We start from the raw sequence: 25386 nt of genomic DNA on the forward strand, positions 1-25386 counted from the left end.
TCATAAATTTAATTAAAATAATTGAGATGAAAAGAGATGAAAAGAGATTAAAATGTACTTCATTTCCTAATATAGATTCTAAAATTTTTAACATTACCAAAATTAACCTAACGATAGCGATCCGATTTTTGGATTATTTAGACTATTTAAAAACTTAACTATGGAGTAAAACAAATTTTCATATAACATAAAGTTATAAATATTAAAAGTAATAACTTTTGATGATCAAATAAAATTAAAAGTACTTGAAAACCTATGAAAGATAATGTGTAAGCATAACCATTGACATAAACATGCATCCTCGTCACCCACCATGTATATCATTGTCATGCCTTCAAAAATTAAAATAGATGTGGAGCATTAAAATACTTTTGTAATTGAAAATATATATACATATTCAAATGTATTTTGAAATATGTAATTATTCATATCTTGACTAATAAGACTGTTTAGTATTTTTGTGGGGCACGTTTTGTGCCTATTCACCTATTTAGTATAACACTTTTTGGTGGCTAAATTGCACTAACTTTTTTAGTATTATTTAGATACTAAAGTTGAAAAGATAGAAGTTTAAACGACAATTAATAAAATGTATATATATAAACTTTATTATATTTATAAATATGTTTTTGTTGGGGGGTAAGGTTTGAAGGTAAGAGCAGTAGGTTGGTGTGTTACTTTTGTAAGGGTAATTAAATGAAAGGAAAGGTAAGGCACTATCTCATTTAGTCTTTTCAAAGAGGTTTTAAAATAAACTAACAAACAATGGGCATTGGACACAATGACCCAACTTAAAAAGAAAGGAATATATGAGTGGCTGTTTGTCATTGGTGGGCAAACCAAAGCTCCCTTTTACTCTGCCCAATTTGCCACCTTTCACTTTTATATACACCAATATTATTTTTCATCATCACATCATTTAATTTGGCATTGGTTTTGGCTTTTGTTTGTGGTGCTTTGTTACAAAATGCCACCATTTATTTGGAGAAGTACTAACCTTTGCCAATTGTCAACCTGTTTTTTGTAGTTGGGTTGGGAAAGTTTGAGCTTTTGGTTTGCAAGAATTAGAAATATGCTTTAAAATAGGACAATGTGTTCTTTAGGCGTGCTTATAACATTGTGTTTCTCTTATGTTCAATTTTGTGAAAGTAGCATTTACTTCTTTGTTTCTTTATTTTATAGCTATTTTATTTTTTTATTTTCGTTATTTTTGTCGAATCCCATATCTAAAATTATGGTACGAAGTTTAAGAGTATTATTTTATAAATGTTAAGGACAACGATCATTCAAATGTCTTTATGATAATTGTATATAAAATTTTACTTTAAGCATAAATTCTCGTAACTTTGGTTTTTTTATTTCACCGAAAAGATCATACCATTGGAGAGATCTTAAATTTATCTACTCATGAGTAACCACTTTAACAAGGTAAAGTTCTTTTCACTAAAGCACGTTCCTTGTCCAATTAACCATGAACACAATGACTAGGATCATGGGACATCAAATAGGCTAAGTGTGAGACACGTGACTCTAATATCATTTGTTAAAGACAACAATCATCCAAATATCTTTCAAATGGGTATGAGGTTAATTACGAACATTAACAACATACTTTCTCTTGTGACTTTATTTTCGATTTCATCAAAAAAAATCTCATATTATTGAAGATAATTGTTCTCATTTATATACTACGTAGTACAATGTTTTTTCTTTTCTTGTTTAGACAACGTGAAACTTTGGCCTAGAAAAAACGATCCTTGAACGTTCAAAAACTATATACAATCATTCAACACTTAAAAGATTTAGTTTGCAAAATGACCTAAACAATTAACTTTTATCATTAATTTTTCATTAATCATTAACCGAACATTTTTCAAAAGTTCTTTTTAAATTAGACAACACATTACACATACCTATATTTGTAGCCTATATGGGTATTCAAAAAAAGTATGAACAATATTACACAATACACCTCACGTAAAAGTATATATGAATAATTGAACAAACGATTTTCTATTTACTCAATCAAATGCCAAAACATAGGATTTAGACTCATATATTCCTTTCACCCAAAATACCCTATCTATCTTTAGACCTTATATTAATTTAATTATTTTTAGTTAAAAAATATTCTTTAATATTTGTTTTATTAACTTAACTTCTAGAAATTAATTAATAATACACACCTTAACTATTTCAAATATTCATATATTAAATATTTAATATATCTATACTTATCACACATTTGATTTTTTTCATATCACATAGTGTAATTGAAGAATCATAAAGTTTTTTTTTTTTTTTTCATTTTTTAATCATTTGTAGTTTCAAATGTATTAAAGAAATTAGTCAAAAGAGAAGCATAAAATGTCAGAAAAATGGGGTTTAGCAAAGCATGGAGAAGAGAATTATAAATTAGGGCAAGTTGAGAGAATCTCCAAAGCAATTTGAGAATCTTACAATTATAATAATGGTATAAATTTAAAAAAAAAAAGTTTTTGTTTTATGCAAATATTAATATTTTGTTACATTACAATTTTTGTTTCTCATAATTAATCTAATAGCTTCAATACAACTTTGAAGCTTTTAATGTTCTCTCTCTCTATCCTTCTTCCCGTGCATAGCTTTTCTTTATTTTTTCTGTAATAGGTCTTAGAACTTTAATAGTAAATGGACAAATATATTTACAGGATTATATACCGAGTTGATTTTAGATATGCCCTTTGTTTAAACATTTAGTTGTACATGGTGAGTAAATTCAACCTCTAACTTCGATTACGATAGTTGAAATGAGTATGTTTTAGCTTTAAAGCTATTTTGATTATACCAAATTAAAATTTTCTAGTGGACATAATGATGATTTTTTCTTAATTTAAAAAATATGTTGGATTAGTCCATAGCTTTTCCAAAATAACTTCCAGTACTGTAGTCCTTTTAAAGAAAGAGAATGTAAGATAAACAATTCTTCATTATATTAATCAAATGCCATAAAGTTTTAAAAATGGTTAAAGTAACTTTTTTTTCATACTTAGAACTACTTTTAACCAAACTTGAATTATTTAAAATGGTTATAATGTTTGAGTTTATAACAAAAAAAAAAAGAAAAAGAAAAAGAAAAATTAAATTAGTGATTAAAGTCACTATTCATTAACATGATAAACAAATAGTTTTAACCATTCTCACATCAATTTGCAAAAAAATTAGAACAAATTTACTCAATGCTTTTATTTAAAATCTTACGTTTTCCGTTTTTATTAATTTATTTTAATTATCTAGTAACATTATCAGATTAGTTTTCTCAAGAAGGAGAGAACCATTGAAATTAGAAAATTATTGAGACGAAATCATACATGAAAGGTATCAATAGAAAGCTTAATTGTATGTGTAAGAAACTACTAATTTAAAATATTGTTAAAGGATTATTTGGTCAATAAAATATATATTAGGTTTTTTTAAAATGTAATTAATTTATATACGATTAAGATAATATTAAAAAGGATTATTGGAATACACTTATTTGTGACAAAAGATTTATATTTTCTTTCCATTCTAAAAATTTAGGGTTGGAAAACTAGAAAAAAAAAGGTATAATCTCTTAAATTATTTTATATAATTTTTTATTCATCATAAATTAACGAGAATATATAATTCAAAATATTTAAATGTAATAATGATAAAACGTTATCAATTTTCTACTAATATGAAATGTATGTTATTTTATGCCGTTCATTATTCATTTGACGTTATTACTAATTAAACTAAAGATAACGATGAAAATAATTTATGTTGTTTGAACGTTTAAAAAGAACTTTATTTTCACTAAAAAACAGACAAAATATTAACAAGAGACAATATCTTATTTAATCAAGCTAAATTAATTAATTAATTATAGTTTTTAACCCTAGTGAAAAAGTAACTTGCTAAATTGCAAAATTAATAGTAACAATAAATTCAAAAATTCAAAAATTTGATTACACACCTGCAGTTTCCTTTAATTTTTCTTTCAACTTTTACCAATATTCATCTTCTTTTAAAAGAAGAAATATTGCTATTTCCACCTTTTTGAATTTCAATATATGATCATCTAGTTACCACATTATTTTAAGTCTTCATTTTTCATTTAACTTTAATTTCTATTATAACTCATATATTTGTCGTCCTATATTGTGTATAGTTAGTTGTGTGAAGTTTATGATCAAAGGTCAAAACTTAATAAAGCCAAAAGTGAGAAAGTGTATGGATATATTGTTTTCATCCAGCCAAAAATAAATAAATAACAATATATGCATGAACAAGTTTAAGCAATTAAAACATCTCATATTTATCTTTTGGAAAAAAAATCAATTTATTTCCAATTTTGAGGTTTATATCAATATAAATAAATATATGAAAATTTTAGGAGTTAAAAAATGTTTCAAATCTTCATTTTCGAATTTGGAAAAAGTTAATTTTTAAAAATAGAAATAATTTTCACATATTTGTAATAGTAGGAATGAAAATGTAAATTAAAATACACAAATCTTGACTTGGTAACCATAATTAAATTATTAAACAGGTGTCACACAGATAATAAAAAAGCCTTATCAATTTAATTGTTTATTAATTAAACAATGGGAGATTACATTAACAAATTTATCCTATTTTTTAGAGCAGTTCTTTTTAAATATAAATAAATAAATAACTTAACCCTCAACCATTTCGCTCTATAAATAAGCTTTCAAACTCCTCATAATTCGACGTTCAACTCCGGACTCCGCTACTGGAGCCGCCTATATTCTCACTGTTTTCCCTTTTCATTGGATTTTGATATTTTTTTCAATTTCCTCAATGAATCTCTTCACTTTTCTTTCTCTTCTTCTCGGATTTTCCTTCTTTTCTCTGTTCATCAACAATGGCGTCGTCTTCGTTGACGCTCTCCATAAAATTTATCCTGAATTACAGTCTATTCAAACCGACGCCTCCGTAATTAAGCCCCTCCATCGAACTCGTTTTCACTTCCAACCTCGGCGTAACTGGATCAACGGTTCGTAATTTCTAAATTCTCAGATTCCTCTTTTCTCGTTTTTTTCTGATTTGATTTAATTTAATTTGATCTTTTACTTATATCTGATATGTATCAATCTGAAAATTCCGACTCTCTCTCTCTGTTTCACAATCGGAAAATTAGTGGCGGAAGATTGATTGAGTTTTTGGATCAACTCGGAGAGCTTTTTTGCTTTTCTTAACGATCATGATTTGATAAATTGACGTCGACGCAGATTCCCATTATCGCATTCCGTTTTTGCGTTTTTTTTTTCCTATTTCAAAAGATAATGTTTATTTCTTTTTGCTGCTTTTCTGGCCGTCTGATTGGATTTTGCTTTTGGTAGTTCTATTAATTCTAACCGTCTGATCAGTTTTTTTTCCCTTTTCTATTTCTTCGTTATTTTTATCGCCTGAAAACTACTTACCTTTTTTTCCCTATCATTTTAAAATGCATCTCTACCACTTTCATTTTTTCTTTAATTTGTGTGTGTGTGTGGTTAATAATTGTTGTTAATTAAATTTAACATCTATGCTTATTAATATACTTTTTGAGGAAATGCAAGTTTACTATTAATATAAACCTATTTGTTTCACCATCTAAATGTTCATTATTTTATGTGGGTGATTTACTATTGTATGTTTGGCGTCCAAATAATGTTTAGGTTATTGAGGTTATAAAATTATGTAAATTTTGACTTGTGTTTGAAACTTAGGAAATAACTAAATCATATAAATTTGGATAGAGAAAATGTTAATTAGCTAAATTAGATTTTTAAAAAAGAATAAAGTTTTAATTCATAAAATTCTTTGGTTAACATCTTTTTAAGTGCTTCATGTAAAAGTACAAACAAGAAAGAAAAGAACCCATTGAAATTCGGAAACTTTTTATCCTAATCTTTCTTTATTACTTTTGGTTTAAATATGGAATATGGTGGGACCTTGAACTAAATATGTTTTCAAAAAAATACTAATTAATGAATGGATGGAAAGTGAGTAAACAATAAGGATTATGCAAATTTAAGGCATATTTAATTTAGTTTAGATTATTTTTGTGTTAGATGTCACCTGAGTTTCATAGTCAAACATGTAACTCTCAATACCAAATTCGATTTGCCACATTCTGGAATAAAGTTCAATATAGTATGAACCATAGAATAGAATAATCTACTACACAAGTATATTGTAACAAATAAATAAATTACATTTGTTGAGGTGGTATTATGACGTAGGATACACGTAAGCACTTTATTTTTTATATTATTTTGATGTGGGGTCCATAAACTCACTTTCTTATTGGACATTTACAAAAAAAAAAAAAAGAAATGGGCAAGTAGTTTTTTTGGCCTTTTATATTTTAAGAGTTATTATTATGATTTAGTACCTACTACATGCCCATCACCTTAGAGGAATGGTGACCAGTACTGTACCTAAAGTCAATCATTCTCTTAAATGGTCTATTTGTAGTTTGATGATAATAGTTTGTGTTCGTGATATTTTAAATGATTTATTTCTTTTGTTGCTCTTTGTTTTCTTGTTTTACTACTTGTGTGATACCAATCCATGTGTTAGATGTGGTTCGCAATCTTGATGGACCAAATATGAAGATTTGTGAAATTTTGTATTTATTGTACTAAAGTTGTTATAATATTATAAAGATTCTCACGAGCAAGAGGGAATATTCCTGGAAGTAAAGTTTATAGGTATTATTATATGTTATTATGGTCATCCTATTTTTTTTATTTTCATTCTATTGGGGTTAGTTTGGTCAGTTTTTTCTTAAAAGAATCGAAAGTATTATTTTAAAAAATTGAAGTTATATAAGTGGTTGGGAATCTGTAATACATGTTGGAGTTAGTTTTTCAACCTTTTCCTTGTTTGTATAATATTCATAAATATATAGATGACAATTTTGGTTGTAACATTCATGAGAATGTGGGAGATTTCTCCTTCCCTCTTTGTAGAAAAAGTTTGGCAATTCTCTTGCATTAAAAAAAACCCTATTATATATGTATGTAATTGATTTTATGGTATGATAATGTTAGAGCTTGTACCATTTTGTGTGTTGGAGTCATGTGGGTTTCCAAATAAGACAAATGTTGTTTTTGTTATAGCAATCTCCATCAATATACATATGATTAAACTCTTAGATAGTGATGGGAATGGTTAATGTAGGAATTTACTAATTTTATGGAAAAATATTATATTTTTTCCTCTAAAACTTTTGTTTAGTTTTTATTTAGGCTCTTTAAGTTTTTATATTTTACAGTTTTATCTTAAGTAATTAATCCTTTTCATTTAACTAATTTTCAAAAAGTCAGGATGTGAATATCTGATTGTTGTGGTTGAAAATTTATAGAAACTAATTTGAGATAAGTCCAAAAGGTAGAATTTTATGGATTAAATATAAGGTATTTTTTTTCAACAATTTTCCTAAATAAAAAGTTTGAAAGCTAGTTTTTTTCTTTCTTTTTTTTTTTTGAAAAAACGAAATATTAGGGCCAAGAAACTTATGAAGTAAAGAGTGTTGAAAAAATGTTGTGAATGTGATTGGTGAGTATAAATGTGTTATTCCTTTTTTAGCCTAAAGTTAAAGAATGTATTAGAAATATTTTGTAAACATAGCCCTATAGTTTGACATTGCCTAATTTAGATGTTTATTATGCTATAGATGTATGGGGAAAATAGTGGAATTTTTTAGCTATTTTGTGTTTGTTTCCTAACAAAGATTCCTAACTAGATTTTTTTTCTTTCTTTTATTGTGTTTCCTTTTGGTGGTGCTCAATCCTGTCCACAACAAAACCAAATGCAGATCCAAATGGTAAGTTATTGCAACACCATAAGTTTTTTCTTTTGACTTTTATTATTAGTTTAAATGTTTTATACCATTGATTTCAAAATCATTTAAAATTAAAGATTAAACTTTTAAACTTAATATTGATTATATAAGTTTGATAATTCAATTTAAAAAAAAAAAAAAACAAAAATTGACCAAATATCTTACAAAAATGAATAATCCATGGAGTTAACTACTGTTTTGACCAACTTTGTTATGAACAATGAAACAGGACCAATGTACTTCAAGGGAATTTATCATTTGTTTTATCAATACAACCCCAAAGGCGCAGTTTGGGGAAACATCGTTTGGGCTCACTCAATTTCCAGAGACCTAATCAATTGGAAGCCATTGAAGCCCGCCATTTACCCTTCAAAGCCCTTCGACATCAATGGCTGCTGGTCCGGCTCTGCCACCGTCCTCCCCGGCGACAAGCCCGTCATCTTATACACCGGAATCGACCCCCAAAACCGCCAAGTCCAAAACTACGCCATTCCGGCAAACCTTTCGGATCCGTATCTTACCGAGTGGATCAAACCAGATAACAACCCGATCGTCGACCCGGGTCCGGGAGTCAATGCCAGCGCCTTCCGGGACCCGACGACAGCGTGGCTGAGCAAAAGCGGCCACTGGAAGACTGTCATCGGCAGCAAGAGGAAAAAGAGGGGAATGGCGTATTTATATAGAAGTAGGGATTTTGTGAAGTGGACGAAGGCGAAACATCCTTTACATTCTGCCGCTAATACGGGTATGTGGGAATGCCCCGATTTCTACCCGGTTCCTCTCAGGGGCAAGCTTGGATTGGACCCTTCGGTGACTGGGAATTGGGTTAAACATGTGTTCAAGGTGAGTTTGGATCTCACTAGATATGAGTATTATACGGTGGGGAAGTATTTTCCGAAAAAAGATAAGTATGTACCGGATAATACATCGGTGGATGGATGGAGTGGGTTGAGATATGACTATGGCAATTTCTATGCTTCGAAGTCGTTCTATGATCCGTTGAAGAAGAGGAGGGTTTTGTGGGGTTGGGCTAATGAGTCTGACAGTGCACAAGATGATGTTTCTAAAGGATGGGCTGGAATTCAGGTCTGTGTTTTCTAATAAAATTGTGCCTTGTTTTGTTTTGTTCCGTTAACACTCTGTTAATGATCCCTTTATTTTTCTTATTGCAGTTAATTCCTAGGACGGTGTGGTTGGATCACAACCAGAGGCAGCTCAAACAATGGCCGGTTAAAGAGCTGAATACGCTGAGAGGAAAGAAAGTTGTGTTGAGCCATCAGAAGCTGTTGAAGGGACATACTGTTGAGGTTAAAGGAATTACTGCTGCCCAGGTTTGTGATATCACATTTTACTGCTGTTGATTTTCTTGGAATAGGTTGTGATGTGGTGGGTGTGTGTTTGGAATTGGGACTGCTTTTCTAAGTGCTTTGGCTCCATAATCATTAAAATTGTATTTGTTTCATATTGAAGAATCTATCTTAAAAAAACACGAAATGGTACATTACAAGCTCTTGATCCAAACACTTGTAATTTAAAGTGCTTTGGACTTTTCACATTAGCACTTGTAGTTTACACTCAAGTACCATTCATTTGAACTTGAAATGCTTTTGTTGATGCTTTTAGCATGAATTCCCACATATATTTCTGCTTATTGATTTTCATTTTTTTACAGGCTGATGTTGAAGTTATGTTCAGCTTTTCAAGTCTAGATAAAGCGGATCCATTTGATCCAAGATGGGTAGATGCCCAAGCCGCATGTGATCAACTGGGCAACTCCCAAGGTGGAGTTGGGCCGTTTGGGCTTCTAACCCTGGCTTCAGAAAACCTTGACGAATTCACTCCTGTATTCTTCAGGATCTTCAAGGCCCATCACAAACACGTGGTTCTTATGTGCTCTGATGCCAGAAGGTTCGATTTCTTCTCTATTATTTGAAGGAACTTAATTATTCCTTTCTTTTTTACTTTATTTGAAATTAAGCTGCAAATGGAAATGTACCTCAAACGCTTGGTTGACTTATTTTACCCGTCTCTTCTCTCTTTTTTCGTGGTGTAGCTCTTCTTTGAAGGAGGAAGGATTGTACAAACCAGCATTTGCCGGCTATGTCGACATCGATTTATCGAGGAAAAAGCTCTCATTAAGATCTTTGGTATGTTGAAATCATAGTCAAATAAATGCCTTCAGTTCCCCTATGTTTATAAAATCTAAACTGCATGTGACTAATTATGGCTGTTTGTACAGATTGATCATTCAGTGGTAGAAAGCTTTGGAGGAGGAGGAAAAACATGCATAACTTCAAGGGTATATCCAACAAAGGGAGTGTTTGATGATGCTCATTTGCATGTGTTCAACAATGGAACAGAAGCTATCACAGTAGAATATCTAAGGGCTTGGAGTATGAAAAGTGCTAGGATGAATTAAGTCTTTAAATTAGAATCTTAATCAGAATGTGTTTGTTTTGGCTTTTTTGGGTTTTAAAGTTAGTAGGGAAAATGGAGGTAGTAAGTGAGGCAGGTTAATTTAGGTCGTAATGAGAGATTGGCTGCTTTTCACCTTCTCTTACTTTTGTCTCAATGGATCTTGAATAAGAGTTGATCTTTGACCCTCTGGGTTGAGATTTATCCTTCTTGTTGAACTTTGATTACTTATTTATTTTAGCCCCATCGTTTTACAGATGACATTTTGGAAAATGATTGTAGTGTGATATGTTGATAAAAAATGTCTTCATAGGATGTTATGTTCTTCAGAAGACATGGTTTAATTTACATCTCTAATGATATTGTTATTTAATAACGAAGTATTGTTGTTAATTGTTTTGAATTGAATGGAAGCTAAACTCATCACATACAAGATTGATAAAAGAGACTAAATGTATTGATTTTTGGTAAAAGAGATTAAATGTCTTTGGAGATCTTTTTTTAACCCAACTCGAACTTTTAAGTTGATTAATTCTATCTAACATTTGGAAAGTCCAAACATTTGAAAAACCACCCAATGTGACCCAACCATGTATAATTATCCAATAATTGAATTGATTGACACAAATTTCAAAACCTCTCAATCCTAACCCTTACAATTTGGTTGAGTTTACTCTTTTCCTTATACTTTATTTAAAAAAATATCAAACTACCTAAAGTTTCAAATATATCCTTAAATTTACAAAATATGTATGAACAGTTTTATTTTAGAAATCCAATAATCGAATTGATTGATTCTTCAAAATTCCAATAACTTTAAAATATCTCAAACTCAACCCTGCGATTATACCCTCAAATATGTAATAATTATATAAAAATAAAAACAATTGATGGAAATTGTTTAAACTTCAAAAACTCCTCTAATAATTTTAAACTTTAAAAAAGTTTTAAAAAACCATTGGTACGTTGTCTCATAAACACCCATATAACACTTTCAAAATGAAAAAAGCATCATACTATTTAATATAATGGTTAAAGGGATAAAATCGTTTTGTTGGCTATTTCAAGAATAAAGAGGATAATAAAATAACGGATCTCAGGACTTAATGTTTGATAATTGAATATGTATTAATATGACATTTGACTAAGCTTAATACACAAACAGAGACCTGAATGAGTTAAATTTTAAAGTTCAAATTTGTAAGAATTTTAATTATTATATGTTGCCTGGTAATTGTAGTCCAATTAACAAATAATGTTTTAATCACTTCATCTTTTAATTAGTCAACTAAGGAAGATAGAGGTTAAATATTTTGATAATGACATTCCATCTAATATTAATACTTTCATAAAAAATTTTCCTAATCGAAAAATACCGTCAATTTTACCCTAAAATTAATACATGAAGATTCCTTATGCCCTCGTTGGAGGGCTTAGGGCAAATTCATAATTTGTGCATATTTAGAGGGTTGGACGATGAAAATAACTTTTCCTCCGCCCCCATTCTGAAAACCCTAACTAATAAAGATAAAAGTATCGTCTCCCAGTTGTGGCGGAGGCAGCCTAGCAGGTCGAAGGTTCAAGCCAAGTCTCTGAAGCCCTAACTTCATTTGCAAAGTCCGGCCATATACTCTCCACCATGGTATTTCATCACTCTTTTCCATTTATTTTTTCTATATTCTGTTCATGGAAATCATAGTTGCAATCCGATTATAATTGTTACATTCAATTATAATGTTGGAAATCTCATGTAAAATTTTGTCATTAGCAATCGATTCAAGATATGAAAGGGGAATGGAAATTTTTATACCTCTGTTTGTTTTTTTTTTTTTTTTTGTAACAAAGTCGATGCGTTGAATCTGTCTGCATTTGAATCGTTGTTCCTTCATGGTTGCCTTCTAAACGCAAGATTGGAAGTTTATGACATTTGTAATGTGTATTCTGTAGTCGAGAAGGAAGACTAGAGAGCCTAAGGAGGAAACCGTCACTCTTGGCCCTGCTGTTCGTGAAGGAGAGCATGTCTTTGGTGTTGCTCACATTTTTGCTTCGTTTAATGACACTTTCATTGTGAGTGATCTTCGTTATATTCTTCATTTAAGAACACATATCATTTTTTTGTGTAATTGACTGATTGTTTTCTGGTTGGATCGCAGCATGTGACCGATCTGTCTGGTCGGGAAACACTTGTTCGCATCACTGGTATGTAATCTCTTCCGCTCACTGTTGAAATTGATTCTGGCATGGCTAATGGTCTACTTTTTGAGTGATTTGATTCCACTGGTTGATAATTTCTTTGTATTTTGTAGTTCATTCTCATTGTGATTTAGTATTCTGTCTTTTGAATTGTTGGATTGAATGATTTATCTTGTCTTTGTTCAGGTGGTATGAAGGTGAAAGCTGATAGAGATGAATCATCGCCTTATGCTGCCATGCTTGCTGCACAAGACGTTTCTCAAAGATGCAAGGTTTGGTCCATAATCAGCTCTATGTTTCTCTTCATTTGAGTGTACTTAATCTAAATGTGAGAATCGCCATGTAAGTGCCAAGAGTTGTGCATTTGTATTGAATCAATTGGTAATGTCTGACAGGAACTTGGCATCACTGCTTTACACATAAAGCTTCGGGCTACTGGTGGAAATAAAACCAAGACTCCTGGACCTGGTGCTCAGTCAGCTCTTAGAGCCCTTGCACGTTCGGGCATGAGGATCGGTCGTATAGGTACATATTCACCTATATTCTTGCTTTCAATATTTACAAGAATTGCTAGATTTTCAGTAAGAAAGCAGAGCTTCTCCAGTTATGTTTGTGCATAGAGTTGTGTTATCGACTTATAAATGTTCTGCCCATATTCATTGTAAATAAAAATGACATTAGGCCATTCTTAACGCATGTTAGGGAGTGAACTTCATACTCCCAAAATAGGTTCTAAACGATTTAGAAAATGATGAGTGATTAAACCATTTCGGTGGGATTTTCACAATGTATTATACTTTAACTTTTCAAGGTCTAATTGTTTCATTAACTTAATTTGTTGGTTTTCTCAGAGGATGTAACTCCGATACCTACTGACAGCACACGAAGAAAGGGTGGAAGGAGAGGAAGAAGACTGTGATTCATAGCCATCTTCAAAATGGGTGTGCACTTGTTGCTGCTCAATATTGAGTTCTATAGTTTTAGACAAGGTAGCATGTTCAATCGACAGTCCACTGTTTTGGTTTTTGGTATTTATCAAGATTTTTGCTGTGTTTTGATTTAAATCATTTAGTCAATTGAGTATGATACTTTCTTTTTCTTGGCTGCATTTTATAATTAATATTAATGTGTGGAACTCATTGAATATAGCATATAAGTCTAATGACTGATGGTATCATGTGTTAATTTTCTATACTTGACGGAAAAAATAATTATTAACTCACTTTTTCATATGATTTGAAATTTCACTTTTATTTTATTTTATTACGACAATTGCATTTTCTTTTCAAGAAAACAACATTTTATGTGCTTTCAATAAAAGATATGTTTATGTTTTGTTGTTATTTGTATAAATTTTAAAATGTAAAAGGAATTCAAAATAGATTATTAGATTGTTGAAATTTATACGTGGAAATTAGTCTAATTTAGTAAATATTCAATCTTCATTGTTAAACGTATTATCTTATCCTATCATAGTAAAATTTGTGAACAACTAAATGTTACTAAATATATTCCCCAAAGAAAATTACTAATTTCAAGTACAATCATGAATGGGTTAAACTGACCTCTCTCGTCAATTCTTAAGTATTTTTTGCTTCTATGGTGAATTAAATCAAACCAATTTTTCAAAGGATTTCTTCAAAATAATAAAAAATACAAACTACCTTTCCTAGAAAAGCAGCCTGAACAAAAATCTATTATTCTTTTTTATATGATTTCCCTTTTCTAAACTCAAAATTTAAAGGGCTGAGTTCATTTTTCAAGGCGTTCGGCTTCATATGAACTCCATTTGTGTTTCTCTCTGTTGTGATTCGATGATTTTGAGGTCTAACGAATACATCATACCATCTTGGACGGCTGAGATGGTGAATTTGATTATCAACCAATAATTTTTTCACTGAAGTAGCTTTTGTTGTGGATTAGAACAAGACCTTGTGCGTAAGCTCTCAGAATTTCGCTTTAATTATGGTCAAATTGTATTAACTCACTATTTGGTTCGTAAAGTTATGGAGAAGACTCAAATTCATCTTCCTCATATCTCTTACCCACCCTGATGAGTGATTTCATAATTTCATAATTTGGTGTAAAAACAAAGATAGACTGACTTGTTTCAAAAGTAAAACAGAGTATTAGACAAATTGACCAAAAAAACGAACTTGGTTCGTAAAGTTATGGAGAAGACTCAATTTTAGTCTCACACACCACATTCTTCTTCTTTCACCATGTCTTAATAAAGTATTTTCTTTTTATAGGTGCAGCTTGTGTTACCAAATTCTATATCCTTCTGTTTCCATCATTCTTCTTCTTTCACCATGGCTACTTCTGTCACTAAACAGTTTCATTCCCGTGCAATTTTATGTGGAACGAACATACAAAATATACTACTCCTTAGTACTCAAGCCGCTTTTCAAATAGAACACCTTACTGCTCCTATTATTTTGTGCATATTATTAATGAGATAGCTTCTATTATCTTACTATGTGCATATTATTAATGAGATAGCTTCTATTATCTTGTTTCTGAGATGGAACCTCGTGATTGCTAATATTAGAGACTGATCACACATGCTTTTGTTGATGTATTCGTTGATAAACTAGCATCATTTTATATGTAACAATACTTCAATCTACATATCTTCCTCAAACTAATAAGATCGCGCCTTATCTTCCACAAATCCATAGCCCCCAGCATGACATCTGATTCAAAAAACAAAAAGCAAAGAAAATATGCAACCCATAAACTCCAAATCTCAAAGAGAAGACCAAAAATTAAAGTCCAACAAAAGTAAATCTCCAGATGGAAAAGCAGCCAGACCAAATTCAATGACATCGGATAAATGCATAGAACATAATGAGAAACGAGTATAAAAGCTAAAGAGCAAATTATAGCTTGTGTTTGAGTAATGTACCAAGAACTATTAAGGCAACTGCAAAAGATTTTATCAGTTGACAGAAAGTAAAAAGAATAGATGAAATCACTCTAGGGAACTGGATGCCCTATGCTGCATTTAATTGCAAAATAAGGTTCAACTATTGTCCCATTTGAACAGATTACGAACAAATAGGTGTCCCATTCATTGAAAATCAACTGCAAGTGAATAATTTCAGCTGACAAAGTCGAATGGAAATCAGTATTGGGAACAAACATAACATCTTCTGTACATTAACAACAGAAGATGATGCAAGATTGTTCCCTTCACAAGATTAAAAGTTAATCTCTAAATAAAACAATAACCCAGAGAAAACAAAACAGAAATCGTTCAACTTCAAAGAAGGATCAATGTCGAACCTCTTTGAATGTCAATATTCAAAAGCGATCAGCCATCTTGAAGCTGCTTTCCAGCGAAAATCAGAGCCTTCGGATTCTGATGGAATTCCTGTTTATGGCTAACAATTCATTTCCAATTTACAACCCCAAAAACGAATATGAAACGAAACCGTCTTTGTAATGGATTGAATTTTGGCTTAGACATTGTCGATGGCGTTACAGCTCTCGACTTCGAGATTGAAATCTTCCCCATTCTAGGGTTTGAAGGAAATTGTCTGTACAATTTTTATTGCACAATCTTCACTTTGAATTTATAGGATTTCAATTTTTAGGGCTTCACTTTTTACGAAATGGAAATTTGCGGACCTTTACCGCATGACCCGACCCGACCCGGTTAATTTTGATTTTTACAATTTGCGGTAATTTTCCAACAGAAATGTAAAAAAAACGTCAATAGATATATAAATTGATTTTTCTAACTAAAAAAGTTTCACTCAAAATCCCACTTAGCTCTTTTTAGTTTTAGAAATGATCAAAGAATCAATTTCTGAGATAACAATTATTTTATTTTATAATCATGCCCAAACTTTTAAAATGCGAGTTAAAAAATTAATTTTAAAATAAGAAAAAATCTTTAAAGTAGAATATTAAATAAATTAAATTTTTAACGATTTTCTTCAATCAAATGTATTGAGTTTGTCAAATGAAAAAACAGTATTTTTTTTTTTTTCTGTTTGCTTATACGATATTTTAAAAATGATGAATTTATTTTCAAATGAACTAAACTGTTGGAATTAAAATTAACCATACTAATAGTATAGAGATGTTTTAAAAATTAACTAGAGGAGATAAATAATATTTAAATTTTCTTTCATTTTATTAAAAAATCATGACTTAAATGTGATTTAATTGTTAAATCAGAGAATGGGGAGGGCTACATCTAAATATAATATTAGAACCATACATAAAAATATATATTGGACAAACATGTATGTATGATAGAACACTAAGTTAAGAGTTGTATCTATTTATATTGAAAATTTTTAAATATATAAATTTACACTCCTCTAAAGTTGTATCAAACTTTTAAATTTATACAAGCTAGTTAAATTGACATTAATTCTCAATTGAACTTCTTCAACTATCAATTTTACTAATTAAACTATTGAAGTAAAGTGATTAATTGATTTACAAATTTCACATCAGAGAAAACGTAATGGCGTAAACTAGAGAATCGAAATACCATCACTAAAGTTTAGAGGTATATATCATGTGTGTGTGTATAGGATTAGAAGAAATCAGACTAAATGTGAAGCCCTATATAACGATCATGAACTAAAAACAACCAAATTTGTAAAAGCCGAAAGAATAGTTCACTCGGTGCTCACAGAGCGGCTCCATAAAACGACCAAATTTGTAATTTAACCCTTCTAAAATCTCAACCTTTTAACATTTGGAAGAACTGAAAGTAAAATTTCTTCGAACTTGGGGGATTAAATTCAAAGATTTAGAAGTTAAAAGAACAATTGACAAATTAAGCTACCAAAGTGAAGATTTCAAAAAGTACCAAAAATAGAAATGTGGGCACAACAAATTCAGAGGACTATAATGGATACCTAATAAAAATATGCAGAACAGAATCGGTTGAACGATATCAATTTTCAATCATAATCACAAAGAATGATGAAGTGACAAATTGGAAAGAAGACCAGAAAATTGAAAGGGAGTAGGGGCGTGTTTATGCGAATGAGTCATGTTGATGTCATCAAATTAATAAAAGACAGCAAAAAGTGAACTATACTCGTTGTCTTTGAAGGTATTCCATGAATCAAAATGGCAAAATAAATGTTGGTAGAGAAGCAATTACCAGAACATTAAGGTTCACACAATTTAGCAGATAAGTAAGAGCAACATTTCCTCTAAAAACTATGGTATTCAACTGCCACCACTTCCACGCTAAGAGATCGACGATTTGTAAGGAGCCTAGGAATTACAACCTTCTTCCTCTTCTGCCACCCTTTCTACGAGTACTGTCTGTGGGGATCGGAGTTACATCCTCTGGAAAAATGGAATAAATTGTGTAAAGGCGACAATCTCAGATGCTAGCCAGTTAGTTTGAAAGATATTGAAATTCAGAACTCCATGGAATTATATATGGGACAAGATGGGCATTGAAAAATTTGTTCCCTAATTTGAGGGACACTCGTACACCACTTTAACTCCATGCATGATAGCACAAGGAATCATAAAACCCAGAAATAGTATGCAGTAGGAATATGTTTGGAAGAATTAAGCCTCAAATATGGAATATCTATACGTGTATACCAAATGTTGTAGCAACTAGTAACCGATGAAATAATCCTATATTATTGACTTTTGAGGAATTCTTTCATATACATTTCATCTGTAGGTGAATGAAATGTTTCCGTTACATACATGGGCTAATAATCACAAGTGAATGATAGAAGTACGAATATGATGTACCTATACGGCCAATTCGCATGCCTGAACGAGCAAGGGCCCTAAGAGCCGATTGAGCACCAGGTCCAGGAGTTTTGGTTTTGTTTCCACCAGTAGCCCGAAGCTTTATATGCAAAGCAGTAATACCAAGTTCCTGTATAAATGTACTCAACAGTCAGGGAGTTCATCAAACAATGTATTGTTTCACAGAATAGAAAATACAATACTACAGAACCTGTTATCTCAAAAGCAAGCCAATTGCTGTGAGCATAACACAAAAAGTATAAAGTATGCTTGACCAAAAAGTTTGAGATTTGAATCAAGCAACGCAATCCGTACAAATGCATTGCTCTTGGAATTTACAAAGCAGCTTTCATCATTTAGACTGAAAACATTCAGATCAAAATAAACGTGAATTCAATTTGAGAGCATGACCAAACCTTGCATCTTTGCGAAACATCCTGTGCAGCAAGCATGGCAGCATAAGGGGACGACTCATCCCTATCAGCTTTCACCTTCATGCCACCTGAACAAAGAAAATATAACTTCAAGTACAAAACTCAGAATATAGAGAATGGTAAATTCACAATGACAGTCAATTAAGAAATTCAGGAACCATGATCAACCGATCAGTCACATGCAGCAAGTGAAGTCACTCAAAAAGCACCAAAAGCGCAATGCCAGAATCAAAACATTGAGTGGAATAGATTTCGTACCAGTGATGCGGACAAGTGTTTCCCGACCAGACAGATCAGTTACATGCTGCAATACAATCATACAGCACTCAGTCGAGTACACAAATAATCAACTAAGGGCTTAAGTGAAGAATCCAATGAAGATCACTCACAATAAAAGTGTCATTAAACGAAGCAAAAATGTGAGCAACGCCAAAGACATGCTCTCCTTCACGAACAGCAGGGCCAAGAGTGACAGTTTCCTCCTTGGGCTCTCTAGTCTTCCTTCTCGACTAAAGAATATACAGCAGAACGGGAGTAAACCATCAGCTAACCTCCAAAGTATAATGCTACTAAAGGGAAACTTGAAGGAACACCAATGGAAATGCAGCGAAAATTAAACAGAGGTATGAATTTCTTTTTAATCTTCTTTTCAGGGACGATTCGAACAGATACAGTAGATTGATAACCACAAAAAAAAAATCATAAGACTTCCTACATTTTATTTGAGTCTAGCAATTATAATCTGGCAGTGCTGAAACTATTTTTTCAGTGATGGAATAGGGTAATCAGAACAGAAAAGAAAAAGAAGATGATGATAATGATGATACCATGGTGACGAGTAATAAACTGGAAGCCGCAAGTGGAGATTAGGGTTTTCGAGAGTTTGTCTGAACCTTCAACCTCCCTGGACGTGCTAAAGCTCCGGTGGCAGAGGATGTTGTATTTTATATTTAGGGTTTTTAGAATGAGGGCCAATGTAAAATAACATCATCGTCCTCCGAGTTTCCTTTAATTGTGAATTTGTCCCAAACTTTTGTTTTGTTAATTATTTTAGATTTTTCGAAAGGATAATTATTTTAGTGGTTGTTTCCAAATTTCGTAACTAAAATACTTACTAATAAAATAAAATATTATTAATAGACTAATTAGATTATTTACTAATTCTCATCTTTATTATTTATTATTGATAAATTAATTTTTTTTATTATTTTTGTAAAAAAAAAAATTCTATTTTTCCATCTATAGTCATTTTTCATAGTTTAAATTCTAGAAACTATGAACTTCTTTTTCTTTAGTTAAATTATTGTACTTGTAAATATTTTAACTCGTGGTAGAAGTTAAAAAAAAGTTAAATTTTGGATTCTTAAGGCTTTATTTGACAACATTTTTTATTTAAATTTAAATTAAGCATGTTAAGGACTTTCATTTTCTTTTTAAAATATATTGATTGAATTTTTAGCCAATTTTTATAAATAAAATATACTCTTTGAAAGGTGCTTTTTTTTTAGTTTTCAAGTTTTAGCTTGTTTTTAAACTATTGGTAGAATGTAGATAATGAAGGAAGAAAGTTAGAGGTAAAAGTAGTGTTTATAGACTTAATTTTAAAGAACATAATAGTTATCAAACGACTTAAACTTTTTATTTTATATTCTAAGTCTAAACTTATTCATTACTTTTAATTTCATGAATATATTTATAACTATAAGTTAGTCTAGGGGTCAATAATTCCATGTAAATTAAATAAACAAAAAAAAAAAGAGAAGGGTAAAATAGGACTTATAGATAATGAGTTTAAACCATCATTGTACTATGTGATATCCTACCTGTGAGTTACTTATATACATCTCAGCTACACGTTCATGATATCTACAACAAGGGGATTAAATTTATAATCTTTATTTCGTTATATGATACAAATCAGTTACACTATGCTTCAATTCACATCTTATTTAATGAAAACACAACGGAAGCAAAATGGAAAAATAAGCCAAAATCAAGAAGAAAGAAATCCGCTATTGGTGCCAAAAGAAGATGATCTCAAACTTTCATATTTTTCCCACGGAGCAAAATAACTTAAAATGAGACGCTTTAGGATATTTAATATCCTTCGACAACATGCTATTTTACGATAGTAGTAAATTTTTTACTTTTCCATCTTGTATCAATACTACTATAATGTTTCCAAGATACTTAACATCGACCTGACATTAACTAAAAACTAATAGCATTGATGAGGGTGTGCATGTTCATGGCACAAAATCGTGCACCATATGGAGGTTGGTCTTGAGAAAGTAAAGTTCAATTCAACTTTCAAGAAACCTCCTCATAATGTTTGAAAGTGAGATTTAAGTAAGACATATAGTTTGTTTGAATGGATTACAAACATTGAAACGCAACACTACACTACAATAAGTTTCTTTTGGTATATAAATCAAGTCAACTAGAAAACAAGATGTTCAACCTAATATAGAATTTTAAAAAAACCATATTTAATAAGCTTAAAGATGAACCTTACTATAACGGAGTAGTTAAGACTTAGTAACTTCTTCCTCTATTTATCTAATACAACAATTGAAGTTGAGGAGATGGAGGATTCTAGTAAAGACAACTTCTTCCTCTATTTATCTAACGCAACAATTGAAGTTGAAAACGTCGAGGAAAATTATAAGAAGATTAGTATATATTAGTTAATATTTAGAATAGTTCTTAATTTAGAATTAATTAGTATTTTAAATTAGTCTTTATTTCTGGTAAGACAATAAAGAGCTAAATTGTTCTTAAAGAGATATCTTTCAAATTGGGATGAACTTTACTTTCATGACCATGTTAATTATCACCGAGTTGAACATATATTAATAACTTCTCTTAAAAGACATCCATTGAGCAAACAAAATTACACTAAACACAATTGAACGAGTTTGAACCTATAAAACGAGTTTGCAAGATAGAGAAATCAGAAATGAAAAGGAAATTAAGAAAAACTGAAGCAACATAAATATATCAAATTGAAACATAAACTTAAAACTGAAATATGAAACCAAGTTTCCTGCATGGATTTTTTGGTTACAACCTTTCGGAATGACTTATCAACGTTATAAATGCTCATCAGAATTTGATATTAATTATTGGGGTAGAATTCATGATCTAAACAAATATTTGGTTTGCTTTATAGCAGAGAATTAATGACTCGAAAACGAGTAGATTCAAAGGGATGAAATTTTTGGAGCAACTATCTCAAGGAGTCCCTTTGGATTGTCCACATGAACCCAGTGACCTGAATTTGGAAGAACATGAGCAGAAACCCGTCCTTTTGATTCCTCTGATCCCTTACTGGAGAGTCTTTCAAGTTGCTGAACAACATCACTTCTCCAGCGATCGCTATTTGCTGCCCGAATGATCGCGATCTCCGTGTCTTTTGGAGGATGCTCCAGAAGAGACCAATACGATGTCTCCCTACCGAAAGTGTAGTTCAAAAATCAACGCTTGATTGCTATCTTTTTTAAAAAGTGGCTTGGGATAGGTTTCAATAGATACCTGAAAGAATTGAACATCTGTATAGCACCTTCAAGATTGAAACTCCATGTTTCGTGCTCCCCAGATTTCTTCAAATTACTGCCTATCCAGTCAGATAATGACTTCGAGAAACCACGTTCAATCATATGAGTAACAAGCCACCTGATTACCAAAAGAGACTTACCATTTAACTACACGAACAAGATACTTCAAAGAAACACAAGCAAGTCATTGAAGAAAAATCAAAAGAAATCCAAGAGCATATTACAATCAGCAGCTACTGATTCAATGTTGACCTCAACGGAAAACAAACTAAACAAGATAGGGATAAAGAAGTTTTACTTCCTCGATGGTATTAACGAAGGTAAACCCTGCAGTGTTTTCAAAACTTTCTCTACTTCTCCATCGCTATTTTCAGGGTTCACATTTCCAGGGACTGAATCAAGCACCCATAGCTGCTCTGCATCAAGGAAATATGAACAAAGGCAAATAATTCCTTTTAATGTGGGCAGTGTAAAATTCCCCAGCTCATAATAATATGAAACAGTATGCTCACAGCCAATTCGAACATCAGGTGCTAAAATCAAGCTAAAAATTCCCTTGTATTATATATATATATATGAAACGTATTATTTTGCCAGTGACAGAGAAATATTCAAATTCAATAGAAAATCAGCAAAAGAATGTAGTTCTTTGATATCCACAAAGTAAAGTCAGTTTCTAATCAACAACCTGCACTGCCATTTTGTTCTAAGAACACCCTAATCAAAACACAAATAAATCTTACTGGCAAGTCCTATTTCTCTACGAATCACAAAAATTCATAACCTTATTCTCCTAAAGCGTTGAGAAATGAGAATCATGAACATATGTAAAACTGAAATTAGACCTATACAGAATTTTTCCAACGCAAAAATTTAGCGTTGAACACGAGAAGGTTAAGCAAACCTGCTTGGGCAATGAAGCTGAATTTCCATAATCACCACGATTACAGCTCTCCAAAAATTGAAGCGCGACCTTCCCACCCATGGAATGACCCATAACAACATCCGGCCACGCCCAATCTTGAGACTCGATTAATTTCGCTAAATCCTTAGCAGCATTCACCATGTCATGAGGAGGACCAAAACCTTCCAATTCAGCTGATTTCCCATGGTTCCTTAAATCCACAAGCACCACTCTCCATTCTGTTAAACCACAATCAACACAACCAAACACTCATCCGTATAACAATAGTCGAGAATTCCACAAAGAACCGAAGTATACTCCAAGACTAAAGATATTTAATACGTACCCGAAGACGAGGAATTAGAAAGCCTTGATAGAAGATTCCGAGAGAAGGACCTCCAATTTCTTCCCGAACCCAAGAGACCATGAAGAATGAAAGCGGTTGAATCGTAAGGTCCATCCGGTGAAGTTCGAACCTCTTCGTAGGCGAGAGTTTGTAGAGATCTCCATGAGCAGCAATTAAAAGATAAATCCGGCGAGTTAATGATCCGAGAAAGGAGGCGGATGCCGGATTTATTTCTGAAAACTCCGGCCATTTCGAACTGGAAGAAGAAGAAAGAACTTTCCTGTGTAAATTATTAATCTCGTGAAAGGGTAAGAAGGGAATTGTGGAGAAGGAAGGTATAAAGAATAGATACGACGCCGTATGGTTGCATTTGTTTGGATAGAAAATAAAAGATAAAAAAATAATGACAGCTGTGGGATTTGAACCCACGCCCTTTCGGACCAGAGCCTAAATCTGGCGCCTTAGACCACTCGGCCAAACTGTCCAATTGTTGGTAAGGTGGTGAGAGTTTATATATTTATTTAATGTGTGACATATAATAAGTTTATACATTTCTTAAATTTTTACTAAAAATATTGAATCCTTAAAATGCATCTTTTTAAAAATGGGTTTTTGTTTTTTTATTAAGGAAATTAAAAAGAAAGTTGAGAGCAATGATTTCTTTTCCATTTAAAAGGCATGTTGACATTTGGTAGACAGAGTGCGTCAGAGAAGAACATCGAGGACGCCGACGGTCACGAACTTTCGGTGCAATTTTTCCCAATTTCCCAAAATTCACCTTTTCCCAATTTTCTCCTTTTCTTCTTCTTTTTTCTTTCTTTAATTCCCCATTTCACCCTCTCTCTTCGCCGCATCACACACTCATCTTCCATATCCCAAATGGACCTTTACACCGCCGCTTCTCTTCTCTCCCACTCCTCTCCTTCCTCCCACCACTTCCTCCACTTCTCCTCTTCCCCTCCCTCGCATACTCCCCCCGCCCTCTCCCCCTCCGACGAGTTCAACGAATCCGAGCTCTTCTGGACTGCTGATTTCGTCCAATCATCCAATAACTCCTCCCGCTCCAGGAAAATCTCTACCGATGATCGCGCCTCCAGTTTCATCCCTCCTCCAAACTCCGGCATCCTCGCCGCTTTATCTGATGATTTCAATTACGATCGGAAAAAGAGAATCGGAACGATTCTGACTCGAGATACTACTTCAATTACGAAATCCCCGTCGTCGTCGACGCGATCAATTCCAAGGCCGGTTCAGAGTAATAGAGAATACTCACAATCCGTGCCTTGTAGGAAATTTCAGCAATCGGCTCCGATCAAAGTGCCGGAAGCGATGAGGAAAGGGAGGAATGATCGGGATCATGTTGAGAGGAAGGAGGAGGAGGAGGAGGAGGAGGAGCAGATGTTACCACCTCATGAGATAGTGAGGAGAGGCTCCGGCATGTCGCCAAATACGACATTTTCGGTGCTGGAAGGGGCGGGAAGGACGCTGAAAGGGAGGGATCTTCGTCGAGTTAGAAACGCCGTTTGGCACAGAACAGGATTTGTTGATTGAAATATGGGGTTTGGTTTGACTTTGAATTTTGAACTCCGGTGATCTTCTTCCTCAACTCCATCCGTTTTTTTTTTTCTCTTTTTGTGTAGAACTAGAAACTGGAAAAGGGGAAGCGTTTTTCTTCTTCATCCTCCTCTGTTCGATCAGTTTTTAGCTTTCATAGATGCGAGGAATGAAAGAAATCAATCCAGAAATTTTAGCTCAAATTATAGGTCGCCGCCTGTGATCGGAATTTCTTGTTGTTTGTTTTTTGTTTTTTGTTTTCTGTTTTGTTTTTCCAATTCTTACCTATACATTACCATTGATCTATCTATTGCATTAATTTCAAGTACATATTTGTAATTTTTCATTAAGCTTAATTCCTAGTTATATCA

At 32.1% G+C, this 25386-nt stretch overlaps 5 protein-coding genes, 2 long non-coding RNA genes and 1 other non-coding gene across 8 annotated transcripts; 4 read left to right on the forward strand and 4 right to left on the reverse strand.

Annotated features, from left to right (window-relative positions):
* The first annotated feature begins 4717 nt into the window (after positions 1–4717).
* Positions 4718–10549, forward strand: LOC101223138 (beta-fructofuranosidase, insoluble isoenzyme 1). Its single transcript, XM_004149148.3, has 7 exons — positions 4718–5023; positions 7835–7843; positions 8091–8947; positions 9034–9192; positions 9534–9769; positions 9915–10008; positions 10101–10549. Exons 1-7 carry the CDS (start codon positions 4828–4830, stop codon positions 10278–10280), a joined length of 1731 nt encoding a protein of 576 aa, XP_004149196.1. The 5' UTR covers positions 4718–4827; the 3' UTR covers positions 10281–10549.
* A 1207-nt stretch (positions 10550–11756) lies between these two features.
* Positions 11757–13661, forward strand: LOC101202867 (40S ribosomal protein S14-2). Its single transcript, XM_004149149.3, has 6 exons — positions 11757–11918; positions 12224–12343; positions 12430–12475; positions 12656–12741; positions 12865–12994; positions 13321–13661. The coding sequence occupies exons 1-6, from the start codon at positions 11916–11918 to the stop codon at positions 13386–13388; spliced, it is 453 nt and encodes a 150-aa protein (XP_004149197.1). The 5' UTR covers positions 11757–11915; the 3' UTR covers positions 13389–13661.
* A 946-nt stretch (positions 13662–14607) lies between these two features.
* Positions 14608–16059, reverse strand: LOC105434976. The gene is made up of 2 exons (XR_969100.2): positions 15758–16059; positions 14608–15165 (listed from the first exon to the last, which is right to left on the reverse strand). It is a non-coding gene; the product is annotated as an uncharacterized LOC105434976 (long non-coding RNA).
* Positions 16060–17473: 1414 nt separating this feature from the next.
* On the reverse strand, positions 17474–19642 carry LOC101222744 (40S ribosomal protein S14-2). The gene is made up of 6 exons (XM_004149147.3): positions 19482–19642; positions 19044–19163; positions 18913–18958; positions 18637–18722; positions 18221–18350; positions 17474–17794 (listed from the first exon to the last, which is right to left on the reverse strand). Exons 1-6 carry the CDS (start codon positions 19482–19484, stop codon positions 17727–17729), a joined length of 453 nt encoding a protein of 150 aa, XP_004149195.1. The 5' UTR covers positions 19485–19642; the 3' UTR covers positions 17474–17726.
* Positions 19141–19733, forward strand: LOC116402480. The gene is made up of 2 exons (XR_004214872.1): positions 19141–19277; positions 19424–19733. It is a non-coding gene; the product is annotated as an uncharacterized LOC116402480 (long non-coding RNA).
* A 1892-nt stretch (positions 19734–21625) lies between these two features.
* On the reverse strand, positions 21626–23765 carry LOC101222505 (protein ABHD11). The gene is made up of 5 exons (XM_004149146.3): positions 23462–23765; positions 23116–23354; positions 22510–22622; positions 22189–22329; positions 21626–22107 (listed from the first exon to the last, which is right to left on the reverse strand). Exons 1-5 carry the CDS (start codon positions 23709–23711, stop codon positions 21858–21860), a joined length of 993 nt encoding a protein of 330 aa, XP_004149194.1. The 5' UTR covers positions 23712–23765; the 3' UTR covers positions 21626–21857.
* A 100-nt stretch (positions 23766–23865) lies between these two features.
* On the reverse strand, positions 23866–23945 carry TRNAL-UAG. Its single transcript has one exon. It is a non-coding gene; the product is annotated as a tRNA-Leu (tRNA).
* A 183-nt stretch (positions 23946–24128) lies between these two features.
* Positions 24129–25345, forward strand: LOC105434977. The gene has a single exon (XM_011653718.2). It carries the CDS (start codon positions 24140–24142, stop codon positions 25010–25012), a length of 873 nt encoding a protein of 290 aa, XP_011652020.2. The 5' UTR covers positions 24129–24139; the 3' UTR covers positions 25013–25345.
* Positions 25346–25386: the final 41 nt, after the last annotated feature.

The sequence above is a fragment of the Cucumis sativus genome, chromosome 3 (assembly GCF_000004075.3).
Source record: "Cucumis sativus cultivar 9930 chromosome 3, Cucumber_9930_V3, whole genome shotgun sequence".
Taxonomy (NCBI): domain Eukaryota; kingdom Viridiplantae; phylum Streptophyta; class Magnoliopsida; order Cucurbitales; family Cucurbitaceae; genus Cucumis; species Cucumis sativus.